We start from the raw sequence: 18,739 nt of genomic DNA, 5'->3' as shown, positions 1-18,739 counted from the left end.
GACGCATCATGGCGGAGAGCAGCTCGGCGGAGTAAGGCTCTGTGTCCTCCATACGACTGACCACATCACACACCATCTTAGCATCCGCCTAGAGGAGAGCCGATGGGGAGAAGCAGGAGGTTGGTATTCTTTAGAGGAGCAGCGTGTTCTCTAAACTCTAAAAGTCCTGTAATCATCGCATCACACCTCAAAAAGACATTAGCATAATTATTGTCAACAAACACAAGCACCACAGAGAGACTGTCAGTACAGTACAATGCATTTCAAAGAGACACCCTACAGTATGATGAATACAGTTTGTTAGTTGACAGTGTGATATTTAAAAAAAAGAAAATACAGAGCTATTACATATAGCAGTAGAGCAAGAACAATGCCCTGGAGGAGGGAGGATTAACATGGATGGAGGATGAAAAGGAGCGAAGAAGAAGAAGAAGAGGAGCTTTAAGGGTAACAACAATTACGGAAGGCGATTACAGGAGATGACAGGAGAAGAGAACAAGATTAGGGGGAGAGAGAAAAGAATGAGGGCATTTTTCAGCTCCCGCTGGTCCGTTTGTTCTCCCGGTGAAAAGCCTTCACAAAAGCATCATTTAAAATTCATGTGTCATTACAAACCCTGAATCAGTGCAGAGGCAGAAACACGCCAGAGAGCTACCGCAGTTTATAGGGAAGGCCTGAGTTCCAATACCATTTTAATGTCATGTCTTTAAGGAGATTCGCTAAAAAGTATCAGCCAGGTGGACTCTGACAAAATGTTAAGGTTTTCTTTGGGGTCTTTTTCTTTCATAGCTGCAGAAGGACGCAGAGGAGACCGTTGTCGTGCAGCAGTGATCTGGATCTGGTTCCTTCAGGGGTAGAGACTCTGCACTTAGCTCTTTCCAGACAAAGATGCAGATAAATCAGCTCCTCCAAAGGACAACGATGAAAAGAAACTCTTGGGTTTTATCCTTTTGACAAATTTTGTACAAAGATGTGATGCCTCGTGGTAACGCTTATAGTCATAGTTATAGTAACGCTTATAGTCAATAAAAAAGTTGAAAAGTTTCAATCCTGGTAGCTAAAAAAGAGTAACTGTCTTAAAACCTCAAGCTGTTTAGGTCATAAGATCATAATAGTCCCGCAAATAAGGTGCTGACGTTATTTCATACATTGATTGCATGATATAAGCAAGCTATTAGCTATATGGTTCCTATTGTAACATTAAAAGAGACCTATTATATACCGTTTTCAGGTTCATACTTGTTTTTTTTGTGTTTCTACATGTTTACATGCTTTCACATTCAAAAATCACTTTATCTTTCTCATACTGCCTGTGGCTGCTGCTCCTGTATTCACCCTCGGCCTGAGACCCTCTGTTGGAGCGCCTGTCTCTGAAAAAGCCAGGTCTGCTCTGATTGGCCAGTCAGAGTCTGTGCATCTGTGCTCTGCTGTCGCTGCCTCTGCACAACGGAGTATATACATAGACAGTATAAGAATGGACCAACAGGTCCCGTTGCTCTGGACGGAGACAAGTGAAGGATATTAGAAGCACTTTTCCAGTGAGCGCTAGCGTTACTGCGCGGCCTCCAACTGAGAGAGACAACGGAGATGTGACGTGAGCAACCTGTCTGAAAGTTGGAAGTCTTCTGGTAGCGGTGACAAGAGAAATCTCAATCATTCCCAATCTTGCAGAGACGGAGAACGTAGGTATATGTAAGGAGATAACATGGGCACAGGCTAATTATTGCTAACTAAAATGCTAGTTAACATCAGTAATTAAACCTAAACAGCTCATGCAAGTCAAAACTACCTGCGAGCTTCTCCTGTACTATACGGTAATTCTTCTACTATGTGACACAATCGTTAGCTTACAAAAACGTCTGCTACGGAGCCATAACGTGAGATACAAGGAAATGGAGCCTTTTATACATTGTCGTGTTTCTTTAGAAATAAACAATGGACAAATAGAGTCTTTAAATGCTTCAGATGTTAAGTTATTCGCTGTCAAGTGACGTCAAAATGAATGCTAGTCAGTGGGATGCTAACGGGAGGTGATCTCTTTGTAGCATCAAAATGGCGCCATAGGAGGGTTGAGTTCTGAAGCGAAGCTTACCCCCCTTAAGTATAGCAGGACTTTGTGAAAAAAAAGAACCAATAAAGGCTTCTAAACCAAATAGTACACAGCCGCACATGTTCCAGCAGGAATGTGAACCGAATGCGATCAAGAAGTTAACAGCATCGACAGCCAAGGTTACAGCTTTCCCTGACGTTAGCATGCAGCTACATGTGGAAGGGTGTGTACCGTTAACGTAAACACTGCAGTAGTGCCTGCCTGGAGCAGATGACCATATATGAAGAAAAAACAAACAAAAAAACGCCTCGGTATGACATCATACGGAGTCAAGAGTAAAACAAACGGGAACGGTGGGAAAACTGAGGTTTCGGCTCACAGGGATTGCTTTTAAATATGTTTAACTCATTATTTAAAGCTTTGGCCACGTTTAACATAAACATCCGACGTTGTAACATTATAGATATGACAGAAAATACAGCAAAGCATTATAGGTCTCCTTTAATTGTTATCGACGGGGATGATATTGGTGGAATTTAATATTGTACATTTGCCTCGAAATCCTGTCTCATTATTGCATTAAGGAGTGCCACATGATTATTTTTGAAACATTATATTTGTTTAATTTCATTCATATTAGATGTGTCATTCTGTGTTTATGGGAAATCTAGTTAGCCACATAGCTATGAGTAAACCAGCTGCACAGATCCCCCTTAGATTCCGCTGCCGTTACCGCATCTCTCCTTTGCCATTTGCTGTTATTCCTTTCTTTTCCTAGCACTTACCTTCTATATGACCATTCTTGCTCACAATAATATTGCAAGGTTACTAATGCCGCGTTCTATTTACCTTGGAACTTGGATTTTCCGAGGTCAAAGTTGGAAACACGCCCCCCCCGACCTCAGATTTCCGAGCTCGGAACTCTGACAACCTCGCAGTAGCCTGAGTTCAAAATCCAACATGGCTGCCCCCAACAGTTGTGAAAGCTGCAGTAACATAAAGTTATAAGCACTTCTGTCTTATTTGTGTCACGAAATCAGTAAGGCATGTTCAACTTCTATCTGTGGACATGATGTTACACTGTTTGCATGCACAAAAAAACGGTGTAATGCGTTGTTATCAACTGGTATTGCTAACAATAGCTAACTGGGCTAGAGCTAATGAAAACAATGAAAATCCGACTTTTAAATGGAACGCATTCAACTCGGGTATGACGTCATTCCCGGCTCCGGCTTCCGAGTTCCGAGGTAAATGGAACGCGGCATAAGGCCTTGCCCTTTGTACTCTTAACATTTGGTTTGTTACTTCCACCCCTCACAGTCAGCAAGCTTGAAATTTGAGAATAACGGACCTAAGCATACTAGTGTATAATGTTTCAGTACTTCTATAAATGTGATATTTCTATTACTGTGGCCTCAGAAATGTTTGAGTCAAATGAAATATAAAACAGAGTGAAGACAGTTCAAATATCTAAATAAACTATGCAACGCGATACCTGGCGGACTGCATCACTGGAACAATATATGATCAGTTCTTATGTCCTAAAGATTTAAATACCTTTACCAATGGAACAGTATCGTATCAGGATGAGTGTTGTCGTTCCCTTACTGCAACTTTATCCAGGCATTATAATTAGATCGCACGGCGCTCAGGCTGAAATTAAAATAACTGCGGACATGATCGGTTTGGGTTTCCACATACCCCCTTAAAATCACAGCTTACCGAGCAATCAGGAGGAGATAATAACAGATTCCGTGGGGTCGGAGATTTGACAGTATGCATTATGCTCCTCCAGCAGCAACATGATTAAAACTCACCCAGTCTGACACACTCACACCTGGGAGTGGCCTGCTGGTGCAACCAGTGGAGCCGTTGTAATGTAATACATTTCATTTACTGAGAGATTTCGATTACCGAGGTGAGAAACTTAAAAGCTTAAAACCTTAAAAAGCCAATGATGTCAACGTAGACTTCTCCAGCAGACAGGGAGCGATTTCACAATGCTGCTTGCTGATAAAGTGTGTTTTTAACAGGATGTTACAACATATTAACTCGAAACTTGATTCATTCGTCCAAATTCAACAGATGCATGCTTTGATAAGCCCTTTAAAGAATGGGAAAGGCATCTCCATCTCTTTCTCTCTTTCTCCTGTTCCACTCCATGATTTCCCACATTATGGATTCCTTTTCTGTTTTCCATAATCCTTTTCTAGCTCTCCCTCTCCTTCCCAGCTTTCCTTGATAGGAACCTCATTAGTTAAGCAGGTATTTGGTCATAAACCAAAGTATTGGACAACATATATAATTGACCGGATGAAAGGTCAGGGGATCACAAACGTCAGTACGATTCATCATCTGGTAACCAAGAATGTGATGTGCAAATCTACCCTGTAGATCACGTGTCAAACTCAAGGCCCGCGGGCCAGATTTTGATCCGGCCCGTATATCAATTTGGGTTCACAATAAATTTTGGCCCCCCTAGTTGTGCGCCAAACCAAAAACACAGGAAAGTGTTTTTTAAACTGAAATTACCTGCAATTCAAAGCAGAATTTGGCATATTTGCCAACTCTGAGACTCAGAAATTCCCCCAGAAGGAGAGAGAGTTTTCATATTCAGGCTGTGAAACAGGTTGTTTTAAAAAAAAAAAATTAAATCATTGTTTTGCTTGATTTGCTAAATTCTATGATTGCTAAGAAACTCTTTTGATGACTTTTATAGGACTTCATGTCAACAAAAATGTGACAAAAAGCTTACACAAATGTCGGAAAAAGCAACACATTTACAAAAAGGTGACAAATGTCTGAGAAAGCCACAAAAAAGAAATTTTATATTTATATTTATTGTATTTAATTAAAGTGCATCAACATAAACAAAATTGCAAAGGCAAACCCTTTCTCTAACTGAAGTCACTGTGCAATGTGCAACAAAGATTGTTAAACATCCAAATTATTTATACTGTATTTGGACTGAAAAAAAATTTGACCTACTAACTTGATTTTTAAATCAAATAGATTTTTTTCCCAGCCCTAATCCAAACCACAATCTTTTTCCCAATCTTAACTCCGAAACGCAACTGCCGTTGCCGCATGACGCTCACTTTTTGTTGGCCGACTGCCACGGCCCCCCTGAAAGGATCGTCACCTCGCGGTGCCCGGCACCCGGCTCACAGTCTTGTCGGCTAAACTCAACTAGCGACGGCCCCTGAAAGGACCGGCAGGTCCCGGTGCTCCGTAGCCGGCTCCTAGTAACTTTTTGTCGGCTACATTTCACTGTAAAGACCGCTAAATTTAACTGTCATGTGACCGGCCAGTAGGGCTGGGTACCGAATTCAATTGTCTCCTTGGTATCGAGGATCGAAAAATGCCTCGTTGTTCAATACCCAATTTCAATAGCTGAGGAGCAAATCTGGTCAGCGTCATGGGGCCAATAAGCATGCATGCTTCTACCAAGATCTAATAATGTTTCAACGTTTGAACGTGACTGAACGTAGAGACATGCAGCAAAAACTCTAATCTAAAAAGATTTGTGCCGTGAAGTGTAATGTTGTAATTTCTTTTTGTCAAAATGTTTTCATGAAATTGGTATGCAAAATTGTTCAAGAACCGGTATCAAAGTCACAGTATTGCTATTGAAATTTTGTAAATCATACCCAGCCCTACCAGCCAGCGGTCGCCTCATTTGGTAGGATATCATACGAACTGGCGTGCGTACATTTTCATACGATATTGTACGAAGTCGTTCATGAGAGTGCGTTGCAGGCTTACACCTATTGGTTCGTTTTTAAAGGTCAGTGTGAACATGAATTAGACCAGAACTATGGCAATGGTGCATCTCTTTCTTTTCTTTCTTTGGTCCAGAGCCAATGAACCGAAGTACAGGTGTGAAAGTGACCTTAGTCTTGTACTTTCATTGTTTGTGTACTATACAGAGTTGCTGTGGACTGTCAACGACGGCAGGTCATCATGATGTGAAGTGACTCACTGGTTTAAGACTTATAAAACCAGAATCTGTCGCGGCTGGGTTGGTTCAGCGGGTAGAGCAGGCGCACATATACTTGGAGGTTTATGCCTCTACGCAGAGGTCCAGGGTTTGAATCTGACCTGTGACCATTTCCTGCATGTTTTCCCCCCCTCTCTCCCTCAGCTAGCTGTCCTGTCAAATAAAGGCGGAAAAGCACAAAAAATAATCTTAAAAAAAAAAATCTGTCATTTCTTTATTATTCTTGTATTGTCCTCCTCCAGTCTTTCTTTCAGCCATTAGCCATCCCTCCATCATCCTCATCTCTGTCGTTCTATCTGACCTCTAGCTATCTAGTCATTTCTCTACAGTGTTTTGTGTCTGTCTGTCCTTCATCTCTCTTTCCATCTGTGCCCATGACCATGTTTGTTTTGTTCTCCATTCGTCCTCTCCTGGTGTCATGTTTCTGTTTTCTCCCTTTCTCTCCTTCCCGCCCCCTGTATTTCTGTCCATCCTCTCTTTGACTCTTCACACAAGCCTTCCCTCTCTCATTCTTGCCTATGTCACTGTCCTTTGGTCAGTCTCCTGTGCTCCTCCCCTCTCTTCCTCTCTATTTTCGTCGCCCCCCTCCCTCTCAATCCCTTTTCTTTTCATAACTCTACATTCTGTCCCCCTCTCTCTGACCTGCTCTGCTCCTCCCTTTCTCACCTCTGTGACACCCTTGTTATGTTGAACTATTTTTAACGCTGTCACCAAGGTGTGTGTGTGTGTGTGTGTGTGTGTGTGTGTGTGTGTGTGTCTATGTGCAAGAACATGGTCAAGCAAGCATAAATGTGTTTCTACATTTGTCCCATGGATTTATTTTTGTGTATGAGTGTTTTTATACATCCATATCACATTTCTTTCTGGACTAAAAGGCTCCGTCCCCGTAATGAGAGTGTGGGAGATATATTTTATATATATATATATATATATACACACACATATACATACACACATATACGCCATATACATCTACCTAACGACATAACGATATACATGGAGACTTGAAACTACAGTACAGGGACTGTCTGAAACCTCCTGTCTCGTCACAGTGACCTTTACAATCTCTGAACTCAGTCGGACACACAGACACACAAACACACACACACACACACTGAGAGGGTGCAGGCATGTGTGTGTATGTGGGTGTGTGTTCCTTCAAGGCTAATGATAGACGTGCTATCTGTTTGCCTTCTCTATATCCCGGCTTGGACATTGCATAGGCTATCACCGATGTCATCATCTTGACCACCGTCATCATCATCATCATCATCCCTCCCACATCCTCTGCATCTGGTCCTTTCTCTCTTTCCTTACCTCTGTCACTCCACTCAGTAGCCAATCAGAGCACTTCACCACTTACTGTAGGACCTTTCGCATCTCAGTTATTATCTCCAATCTATAGCCAATCACTGCTCTCTGCTCATTTATCTGCCTAAATTAACTGTACCCAACATATTTTTACCAAATTCACATCCATCCATCCATCCGTGTGTGTGTGTGTGTGTGTGTGTGTGTGTGTGCAGATTCCAATTTCTGCAGAAATGTCAGTGCTGATGTTTGAGGACTTGTAGAATGTTTGCATTGCACAGCAGCAGCAGCAGCAGCAGCAGCAGCAGCGATGATACGTGTGTTCCATCCACAGTCTCTGATTTGAGAGAGTGTCATTTTACACCGGGATGGCACAGCAGCGTGACTTCATTAATTGTTGATGTCTCCGGACACACTGAACCGGATCGGTCAGGATCTAACAGTAAACAATGTTGCGTGTTTTCTTAACAGCAGACTGGAACGACTGTACTCGCAGATTTCAAGTTTAACAGTAAAATCCCCTAAAGTAACGCAGATGTCGTCAGGACATTCTTACTGAAAGCAAGAGTCGAAACTCCAAGTCAGAATATTTCGCCCAGTCATGTCAAGAGGATTATTACGGTGACTTTTCTATTTTGCCGCTTCCAACCTTAATATTTGCACTTGTGGCTAATGCGCATGGAAACATATACTGTACATACTGTATAATCAGTAGCACCACTAAATGATCCAGCCTTTACTGTATGCTGCGGACAAATCATGTTAGTGATAACATTTTAGAACAAGTTAACACTGTTTTTCTTTCTTCTTTTTTTAAATCAGAGGTATAGTTTGCAAACCTGTACCTGCCCCACATCGGCAAAGCTCAACATGAACCAATTGGTTACCTGCAATTACCGCTAAGACAACCGACTCGACACGTTAATATATCTAACCTGATCCGACCCATGATTAAAGTAAAGGCTCAGAGCTGCTGCTGGGCAGTAACGCCAAAAGAACGGCAAGAGGAAATACTTTGCGTTAGGGCTGTGCAATTAATTGAATTTCGATTTCATGCGCACATCCGCACGCGCACATCCGCCCCTCCCGAAGCCAGTCAGGGAGGCAAGTCGTGTACATATCAACCGCTGGAATTTAAAAACTCAGCGCGAGTAAAGATGGCAGCAGTGTTTGGTGAGCCAAAAAAGGCAAATCCAACTCAGTTGTCTGGGAACCTTGCGGTCCCTCTGCCTTTGCCCCCCCGCACCCCAGCTGTAGTAGACTAGAGTAGCTATATGTAAATGAGCAGGGACGTTAAATCACCTGTTTCACGTAACGTTACTCTAAGGTACCGTCTATGTGCTGGATTTTCCCTAAGGTTAGCTAGCAAATAAGTCCACTGACGGCGACATTACTGTTGATATTTTGGCACAATGTTTAGTAATGACAGTAGTAGTGGTAATAGTGAGTGAACATGTGATGTGAGATGCACATTGTGTTATGTCTGTGGAACTGTTCATTAGCTGTGTAACGTTATGTGTGATATCTGTAAAGCTGAACCCACAGTAGTAAAACGCCAAAGACTCTTTCTGTGAGATAAAGGACACTAACAGATTATACCCTGGACACTATCCATTATATCCAAATGTTTATGAGTAATCGTGTTAAATAATCGTGATTTCAACATTGACTAAAATAATCCTGATTATTATTTTTTCCATAATCGAGCAGCCCTACTTTACGTGCAGATTGTGGAGGCAGAAACCCCCTCCATGTTTTCAGTGGATTAGGTTCACTTGGTTTTCCTTCTGCTCAGAACCAACTCCATGACGCACGCTCACACCTTTCCAAAATCCTGCTCTCTTTATGCGAAACTGGCGCAGTGAAGATCCCTTCGCTAATTATTTATTAGTGAAGGGATTAGCAATATTTGTTAAAGGCAAAATATGTGTCAATATGTGCTTACAAATGGTATCCTACAGACTTAAAGAAACATCTTTGTTTGGTACAGATCCTCGTAAACATCACACTATCCTAAGTGTGATAGATGTCTGAACCCACATTGCCACTTGAGCCATAGGTTTTTCCTTTTTTCCACGCTTACACAACTTCTGGTCTGGTTATTTCCACACAATTTCAATTATGACAGGAATCCATGCCTCTTAATTGCTATTTTTGGGACCCCAGATGAGTCAGATCGAATAAATTTGGCACAGAAAGAAATTCTTACATCTTTACTAGCCAGACGTCGAATTCCTTTACAGTGGAAGTCTCCAAACCCTCCTTCAGTTTCACAGTGGCTTAAAGATACTAGGTACTGTTTTTCTTGAAATTTGAGAAAATTAAGTACGCGATGAGAGGGAACACTGATGTGTTTTTTCATATATGGCAGCCTTTTCTATCATATTTCTAAGACTTTCAAGTCTTACCAGACTAAGTTCTGTTATATTTTATATATGTATATAACTCAAACTAAGCCTGGGTGGGTGGGTGGGCTGTGTGCCGTTTTTTTACTCATATTTTGTATTTTTTTCTTTGCCTTTCTTGTATAAATGGTTGTGCTCTGTCATTTTGTTTCATGTGTCTTTTTCTGTTTAAAATCTAAACTGCACAAATTGCTACAAAATTGATTCGGTTTTCAATTAAATATGTTTAAAAAAAGAAAAGAAATCACACTATTTAAGCACAGTCATTTTAATTTGAAATATTTGTCAATGAAAATGAGAACAATGATACGAAAATGATCATTCCCTCCAATATAGTAAATCAAATCGCAATCGCAATATCAGTCAAAATAATCGCCATTTCGATATTTTCCCCGTATCGTGGCCCTAATGGAGATTCACTTTTTTCTCTCTCGGACCCCTCGCCCTCTCCGTTCCACGTTTGCTGCTTTACACGAGATGAGGGGAGCTCATGTGAGTGGTGATCGCTGATATCCGATATCTGATTCTGTATTCCTCCGACTAATAAAGTATTCAGCCTCTCTTCCACGTTGCGCCCATCTGTGCCTATTCTCAGCCAACGCAAGCGGTGTGCTGGTCACGCTCATTTGTGGGGGGGGAGGGTCAGCTCAGGGTTAACTCTCGGTCTTTTATGAAAACTCTCTTTGACAAACTCTGTTGTGTCAGATAAACATGAAAGGGGCTAAGATGTGATTCATTTGCCCTCTGACACGGTGGTTATGGCCTGTCCACGAGCCACATGTAAACCCAAGTCCACCGTCTGCTGTTTGGCCTGCTGAGACACCACGACGCCCCGGACGTGCTCTCAAACATGTCTGTTATCCTCTACTAGGCGCCAATCCCACTCCAAGGGATTTGATTTGATGTAAATGTGTTTCAGCCCGGATTAAAGCTTTGTTCCAGCTTCCTCTCTGCTAGTGATGCGCTGTCCACTCCGTCAGCAGCCGCACAAGGCCTGATATGGAATGAGAGAGAGTGAGTGTGTACCTGGGTGTTTGGGTATGAATGACGGGAAGAGAGAGAAGAAACTGAGCGTGTGTGTGTGTGTGTGTTTGCTCCAGATGGAGTGTGTTCCAGTTTAGAGCCCTGGGCAGTGGGCCACAGACACACTTAAAACCCACTGCCCAAGCCAAGGATACTGTCTAAACAGACATATTGGAAGGCGCAGGGTCAGTGTGTGTGTGTGTGTGTGTGTGTGTGTGTGTGTGTGTGTGTGATACTAATGGACTGTTCAGACAAGCACAGCTCCTTTTTTTTCCCCGACGCAGCCATGTTTGTACTTGTCTCAAACTTTAACACATGCATGCACAAACAATCACAACCACCCACACAGTCACAGTTGTCAAGGGAAAGTAGTTATCGGTTAACCTTTGTACGACTAAATCACTCACTCTTATCTAGGTAGTCGTAACTAGATGCATCTGCAATAATTGTGTTAAAACACTACAAAGGCAAACATCTGCCAAGGTATGAGAACTTGGGGTGTCACGATTTGGATTTAAAATCGAAAATCTATGAAAATGAATTTCGATAGCCGAAATCAAAAGCATGACCGGCGATTCCCCAGTGTATATTTTTTGCCTACATGCAGCCAAAGATTGACGATGCCCAATTACATTTTAATGGGTTAGAGTTTAAATGATACAAGTAGTCCATGGTTAAGATGTTTCAGTCCGACTTTGGATAACTATTTGGGATGCAAGAGGCTTACTTTCTGACACACTGCTGTCCCTGTCTCGGGCCACGCACATGCAAAGTATAAACAAGGCTAAGGCTCTTTTCCAAATTGCATACCAACACAGATTTTTTAACGTGAAACTGCTTTATTCAGTGTTTTTACCGGTTTTAATCACCAGGTCTGAATTTGTTTTTGCAAAACAGGAGACCTCTGAGGATAATTCTGCTCCAGGTAAAACCTTCTGAAGGAATCCTAACCCTGAGAAACTGACTGCAATGAAACATTGACTTTAAAATATTTAATGACAAGCTTGGATAATTTAGGGCCAATCTGCATTAAAGGTCCCATAACATGGTGCTCTTTGGATGCTTTTATATAGGCTTTAGTGGTCCCCTAATACTGTATCTGAAGTCTCTTTTATATAGACCTTAGTGGTCCCCTAATACTGTATCTGAAGTCTCTTTTATATAGTCCTTAGTGGTCCCCTAATACTGTATCTGAAGTCTCTTTTATATAGTCCTTAGTGGTCCCCTAATACTGTATCTGAAGTCTCTTTTATATAGTCCTTAGTGGTCCCCTAATACTGTATCTGAAGTCTCTTTTATATAGACCTTAGTGGTCCCCTAATACTGTATCTGAAGTCTCTTTTATATAGACCTTAGTGGTCCCCTAATACTGTATCTGAAGTCTCTTTTATATAGTCCTTAGTGGTCCCCTAATACTGTATCTGAAATCTCAATGAGTTTTGGGGGGGTGGGGCAAACATAAATTTTTTAACGTGAAACTGCTTTATTTAGTGTTTTTACCGGTTTTAGGTGCGAAACCAAACCAAACCAAACCAAACCAAACCGACCGAGGGCAAATCGCTCCAACTTTACTAACTCGCCAACTGATTCGGACCAAAGCAAACGAACTACAGGTGTGAAAACGCCCTAAAAGTATCGTGTTAGCACCTGTATCGGAAAAAAAAATCCAAACGATACCCCAACCCTACTTATGATGTTATAATAACCATTGATTGATACAATACAACTGTGCCAGAGTTAGCCAATAAAGTCCATTTTCATCTGGTGGCCCTGGGCAGATGATGTACAGTACATTAGATACAAAGATTGCATTTGTTATGGAGTTAAAAGGAACCCAGCCACAAAGTGCATGTACAAGACAGAGATATGAATAAAACACAGGCAAGGAAGAAACACAACGTGACTAGAGATAATAAGACATGCACATGTCAGAGTGTGTGTTTGTCGTTGACGTCACAGTGAGCCCCAGACATCTGATATCTCGGAGATAAAACATGGCTGGCATTCTCCATGAACAATCTGTTCTCACTCCCCTTTCTCTATCTGTTTTTCTCCCTCACCCCGCCCCTCCTCTCTTCGAGGAGGGGTTGGACTTGAGTTCATTTCTCAATCATTTTCTTCACCCTTCTTGTCAATCACACCTCCTCTCTGTCTCTCATGGTCTAACATTTATCATTCTTCACATGACCTCACTGTAATCCAGTGGCCTACAAAAAAAAAAAAAAAAAACAATGGTAAATACACACACTCACAAGTGACTGTACACATACTCGTATATCGGATATTTTTTGGTTTTGTTTCATCTCTTTCTATCTATCCCTCCACTTAACTATTTTACCTCATTACCCTCGCTTTTCTCTTCTCTCCTCCTGTCATCGCACAAGCCCACCCTCTCCTTCAGTCTCTCTCTCCTCTTGCTCTCTCGCACTCCCCTGCATCATGTGACTCTCAGCTGCAGTTGCCATGGTGACCATCCTCATTCCCCAGGAATACAATTTTGTCTGATTCTCTCTCTCTCTCTCTCTCTCTCTCTCTCTCCCCCCCTGCCCCATCCATTCTGCTGCACCCTCCTCCATCAGCATTATCTTTCCCTTTCGTTCATCTATCCCTCCATCCCTTCGCTTCTTATCCAGCTCCGCTTTCGACTCCACCTCTCCTCCCCTCCACTCTTCCTCCTGTCCTCCCTCTCTGTAGCAGTTGCTAAATAATGGAAGTGATGAAATATTAAATTGTTGTTCCGCCCTCATGTAGACTGCCCCAATGGAGCCCTAACACACATAAACACCCACACGTATGTATGAGTGTATGTATGTATGTATGTACATATATGCATGTCTGTGTGTGGTCCATGCCTTGCTCCAGTGAACTTCCTTTGCCACCCTCACAGGGCATCTGGCAACCACACCCACGGCAGCACACACGCGCACACACACATACACACACACACACACACACACACACACACACACACACACACACACACACACACACACACACACACACACACAGGAAAGAGGTGGCGGATATGGGGCATGTACAGTATGTGCTATTATATGGGGGGGTCGTTAAAACACACTTAGTCAATAGCAACCGGAGAGCACAGTAAAAAAAAAAAAGAAAAAAGAAAAAATCAATCCCACTGTCCCCACCTCAACCCCGAGAGAGACGGAGGAAGAGATGGAGAGAGCAGGAGCAAGCACGGCTTTGCATGTAATCAGAAGCTTGTACATGAGTGTGTTACAAAACATTAAGTATGCAAAAATCTTAGTTGCAGGGCAGTTTATTTACGAGGGCATTGTTAGTCTCCAGCAATATTGTAGTGATCCGTCTCCAAAATAGCTGCAAATTGCAGCAGCAAATGGTGGATGTGCAATGAGCTTCACACCGTTTAGGCTCTCCTGAAATCTGTGATTTTTTTTATTTCAGATGGCTCGTCTTGGCTGGGTGTGTTTTTTTCACTGTACATCTCATAGCTGTTTCGAGGAAAGTCGGAGCTACTGAGTCTATATCAGGCTTCCAGCAACGGCTGTACCAAAATGGTATGACAGGATTATTTAAACTAATGCTAAACGTGACAAATTAAAAGGCCAGAAAAGCAAATTTTCTCTAAAAGCTTCATAAACACGTTATGCCAAAGTTGCAACAGTTTTAGTTATTTCTAGAGATGCACCGATTACAACTTTCTAGGCCGATTCCGATTTTCTTTGAGTTAGGCCAGCCGATACCGATTTTAGCCAATTCCAATTTTATTTTTTCTAACCTTTACACGCAAATATTTATTTACTTTCTTTCTTTAATAAAACATTTTGCACAGAACATAGAACATTTTGTGAACAGATAATGGATCACTATAAAATAGAACTATATAAATGACTCCTGGTGTGGGAAATTCACACACATCTAAAGTACAATGTTAGAACCATTTCCTTCTTTGCACATCCAATATCCAACTACAAAAAATGTGATTTGGGGTTTTTGGTGTCGTCCCTCCACGCCCTACTTTTTCCTTGCAGGTGTTGCATATTGCAAACTGGTTAACTTTCTGCACACACGCTGAAGAATCTCCAAACAGCTGACATGTTGCAGCTTAATTCACCAGGTTCCCTACATGTGCGTGCGTCCTTGAGAACTTTAGCTCGTATAACTTATATTGTCAGTTAATTGTAGCGTTGACCGGCATGAAATCAGCATATGTCAGACTGACCTGCCGGTCGCCGGGTAATGGCCGAGCACGTGAAAACCGGCCAATTCCGGTCACCGGCCGGTCTATTGGTGCATCTCTAGTTATTTCACACAAAATCTTTCTTCATCTTCTGTTTTTGTCTATGCTAATCCCACTGGTGTGAAGTGGGCAGTATGAAAAGCGTACACCTGTCAGGATTAAATAACATTTGAATCAAAATCTGATGACAGTAGTGGGGTTGTTTGATCACGGTTACAGTCCAACCACACTTACACAGCCATATTAACAAAGATACGTTTCGAGATTTTGACTGTTCAAGAAACTTTTAAACTCTTAAAAAAAACAAAAAAAAAACACTACCTATGGATTTCATTCCCCAAAACTTTGATTGGTTTATTAGTCATAAAAGTGTGATGGTATCATGAAAAACCCTTTCAGAAAGGCCTTGAGGCAATTCCAGGGCGTCTAACTTTTAACAGTCATGCAGGGAGACAGAAGGGTAAGTCATGCAACTCAGCTAGAATGGAGCTGGAGACGGCATGTGACTGGAACACCAGACACCCAAACACAATGTATTTCTTATTCGGGGCAGGCCATGTTAAAAAATAACACTTTTGGTTTAGTACAGTCAATGGTAAGACAATATTTGCTGAAAATGTTGTTTCATGGTAGTGTAACCAACATGTATAACCAATTTTGACTTTGATACTGATACCAGCCAAAACCATGCAGAAAGTCGGTTGTGTAATATTTGTACAATACAACTTTTATTCCATGAAAAAGAAAAAAAAAAAAAAAAAAAAAAAACACTGAAAGTCACTGAAAGTTCATTTAAAGACAGAATCTGATAAAGGAATTCCACATATGCAATATTCTGCTACCATCAAATCAGCATTGAATCGCTTTTTCGTGAGTTATGGGAAATGTGAGGGTAATTAAACTGGTTTCATTTCATTTCATTTCATTCCTACTCATTCAAAGATGAGTGAAAGATGAGTTATGTTGCTATGGAGATGAAATTCTGGTCTGGTCTGTCACACCTACACACACACACACACACACACACACACACACACACACACACACACACCAACCAATTCCCCCATATATATATATATATATATATATATATTAGGGCTGCTGTGTATCGGCAACAATCTGGCGATACGATACGTATCACGATACATGGGTCACGATTTAATATATTGCAATATATTTCGATACTGTGCGTAAGGCGATATATTGGGATTTTTTTTATGTATAATTTTAGAAAAACTAATATTTGAAAAAAGACATGATGTTCATATAAGTTTAGGTAAACAATTCAGTACACAGAAAATAAAATTTGATATGCTAAAAGTTCAGCCATAGCTACATTGTTAGCTTCTAGCAGAAAGTCAGGCACTGTTAGGCACTGTTAGGCAAGGACACTAGTGGTGCGTCTCAGCAGTAGGGGGTTTAAACACAACATAAACGATACAGTATTACAAAATAAAATAGTTGTGTAAAGTGCATTGATTTTTTCTTACACCCCTAATATATATATATATATATATATATATATATATATATATATATATATATATATATATATGTATATATGTATACATGTATACATGTACTTAATCCAAAAGATGTGTGTTCCTTAGTAGCTGTACGGTAGTTTAAACAAATGTGTGCAATGCTGCATTTAATTCCAGCCTTCGTGTGTGTGTGTGTGTATGTGTGTGTGTGTCCATTTATATATCTAGATCACACTCAATATACAAGCTACATCCCAAAGATCACATCTGTGGCAGTTGTGTCCACACACACACACACACACACACACACACACACACACACACACACACACACACACACACACACACACAATAAAACAATCAAACTGAGAACATTAAATGAACCACTTTATCAGCAATTGTCATGACCTAAAATAAACCTTCCTGCCTTTCCTGTGGAAAATGTATTTGTGCACTAAGGCATGTTAAGGCAGGACGAATAGATGGCATGAAATACACACACACAGACACAGACACAGACACACAAGGACATCCATTTGTCTTTTTTAATAGCCATTCTTAAAAAATGACCTACGACAGCCATATCTCTCTCTCACGCTAACCGTCTGTTCCTACTTGTGCTGACCTGGCACTTTGTTTTAAGATTTATCTGCTGGAACCCGGAAAACTGACCTGCAATATCTGTTGACTTGCTGGCCTTCTCCCTTCCGAGTCATCTCTCATCTCTCTACTTTCCCATTTCTATCGTCTCTGTTTTTAATTCTTTACTCTACAACACATCCTTTCTGTGAGTAAGAGATCTGTGGTTGCTTGTTTTAAGGTGTTCACAAAATGGAGGCAGCATCACACATGATTAATGTTGACTTTGTATCTATACTGTGACAAGGATTTATTAATCACAGAGAAGATGCATTGTACAGTATATGCATTGGTGATCCACTGTTTCCCATCTTTTCAAGTAGCCTTAAAATGGGCTAGAAAATAATTATTTTGTCTTACTTTTCCCTTTCCTTTTTATAGCTTGCATTGCTTATTTATTCTGTTTTATCCTCATATTCTGCTTTGCTAAAGCAATCTGATTTGCCCACACAAATTAATACATCTTGAGATTATTTCCGTGTCTGTTTCTTCCTCAGATTTTCTATCTCTCTCAGGTAAACTCCCCTCCCTCTTCCTCTCTCTCGCTCTCTCTCTCTGTCTAACGGTCACCCGTTGTGTTCTGAGCTCTCTCTCCTCTCACTTTCTCTGCTGTTGAGTATCAGTCTCTCGTCCAATCTGCCTCTCTGTCACTCACGGCCTCTTTCTTCTCACACTTCATCTATACTTAGATCCAAAAGTAAGCTGTTACCTCTCCACTCCAAACATACCTCAAAGTCTACTGGTGAAGCACACACACAGTGCGTTTCACTATCTTTGTGGGGACCCGCCATTGACATAATGCATTCCCTAGCCCCTTACTCTCACCTTAACCATCACAACTAAATGCCTAACCTTAACCCTTACCAAAACCCTAACCATCACTCAATTCTAACCCTAACCCTAAAACCAAGTCTTAACCCTCAAACAGCCCTTTAAAGTTGTGGGGTCCAGCATTTTGGCCCACAAAGCTGTCCGGACCCCACTAGTATACTGGACTCCTGGTTTTTGGACCCCACGAATGTCAGTTAAACGAGAACACACACACACACACACACACACACACACACACACACACACACACGCAACACTCATCAACATACAGTGAATGTTAAACCCAGATGAAACATGAAAATAAAGTTACTTGATCAAATCGTTTTAGAACCAGGACGTAATAGAGTAATCAATTCCAGCCTACCAGCACACGTTTGCATTTCAGACACTGTACAACAGATTCTCATACTGGATTCCTATCTGCCCAAGGGAGACCATGAGAGCAGTTATATAAAGCAAAGATAAACAAGTGAAGAAGAGCTGCAATATTTAGGATAACTAGTAGTTCCTGTGTTTGGGTGTTGGCTCTCTGGCAGTTTAGCAGGCTAATTATACACATTATAGACGCATGTGTTGCTGCCTGTGTGTGTATATGTGTGCCCTGCTGTCATCCATGCCAACCATCAGTGGTGTGGATTCTTTAATCCTAATGTTTGTTTATCACCTGTGCTGTGCTGCATTTCAGTTGGATCCTGTAGCGCTTGTTCACTGTAGCTCTTGGGAAAGGACAATGTTTGCATTCTTCAGAAAATGTGATATCTATTGACAGTAGGG

At 41.3% G+C, this 18,739-nt stretch overlaps 1 protein-coding gene across 3 annotated transcripts in view; it reads right to left on the bottom strand.

The window, feature by feature from the left end:
• The window catches only part of LOC114560759 (guanine nucleotide-binding protein G(o) subunit alpha), a 152,124-nt gene that overhangs the window by 36,598 nt on the left and 96,787 nt on the right, over nucleotides 1–18,739 (bottom strand). For all 3 annotated transcript variants that reach the window (XM_028586369.1, XM_028586368.1, XM_028586370.1), the window contains one exon: nucleotides 1–88. This exon is cut by the window's left edge and continues 73 nt beyond it. In XM_028586369.1, the coding sequence (XP_028442170.1) occupies nucleotides 1–88 (88 nt within the window). The remainder of the gene's footprint in view (nucleotides 89–18,739) is intronic.

The sequence above is a fragment of the Perca flavescens genome, chromosome 8 (genome assembly GCF_004354835.1).
Source record: "Perca flavescens isolate YP-PL-M2 chromosome 8, PFLA_1.0, whole genome shotgun sequence".
Lineage (NCBI taxonomy): Eukaryota > Metazoa > Chordata > Actinopteri > Perciformes > Percidae > Perca > Perca flavescens.
The sequence above is the reverse complement of the archived record's forward strand: the minus strand, read 5'-3'. Positions and strand labels throughout refer to the sequence as shown.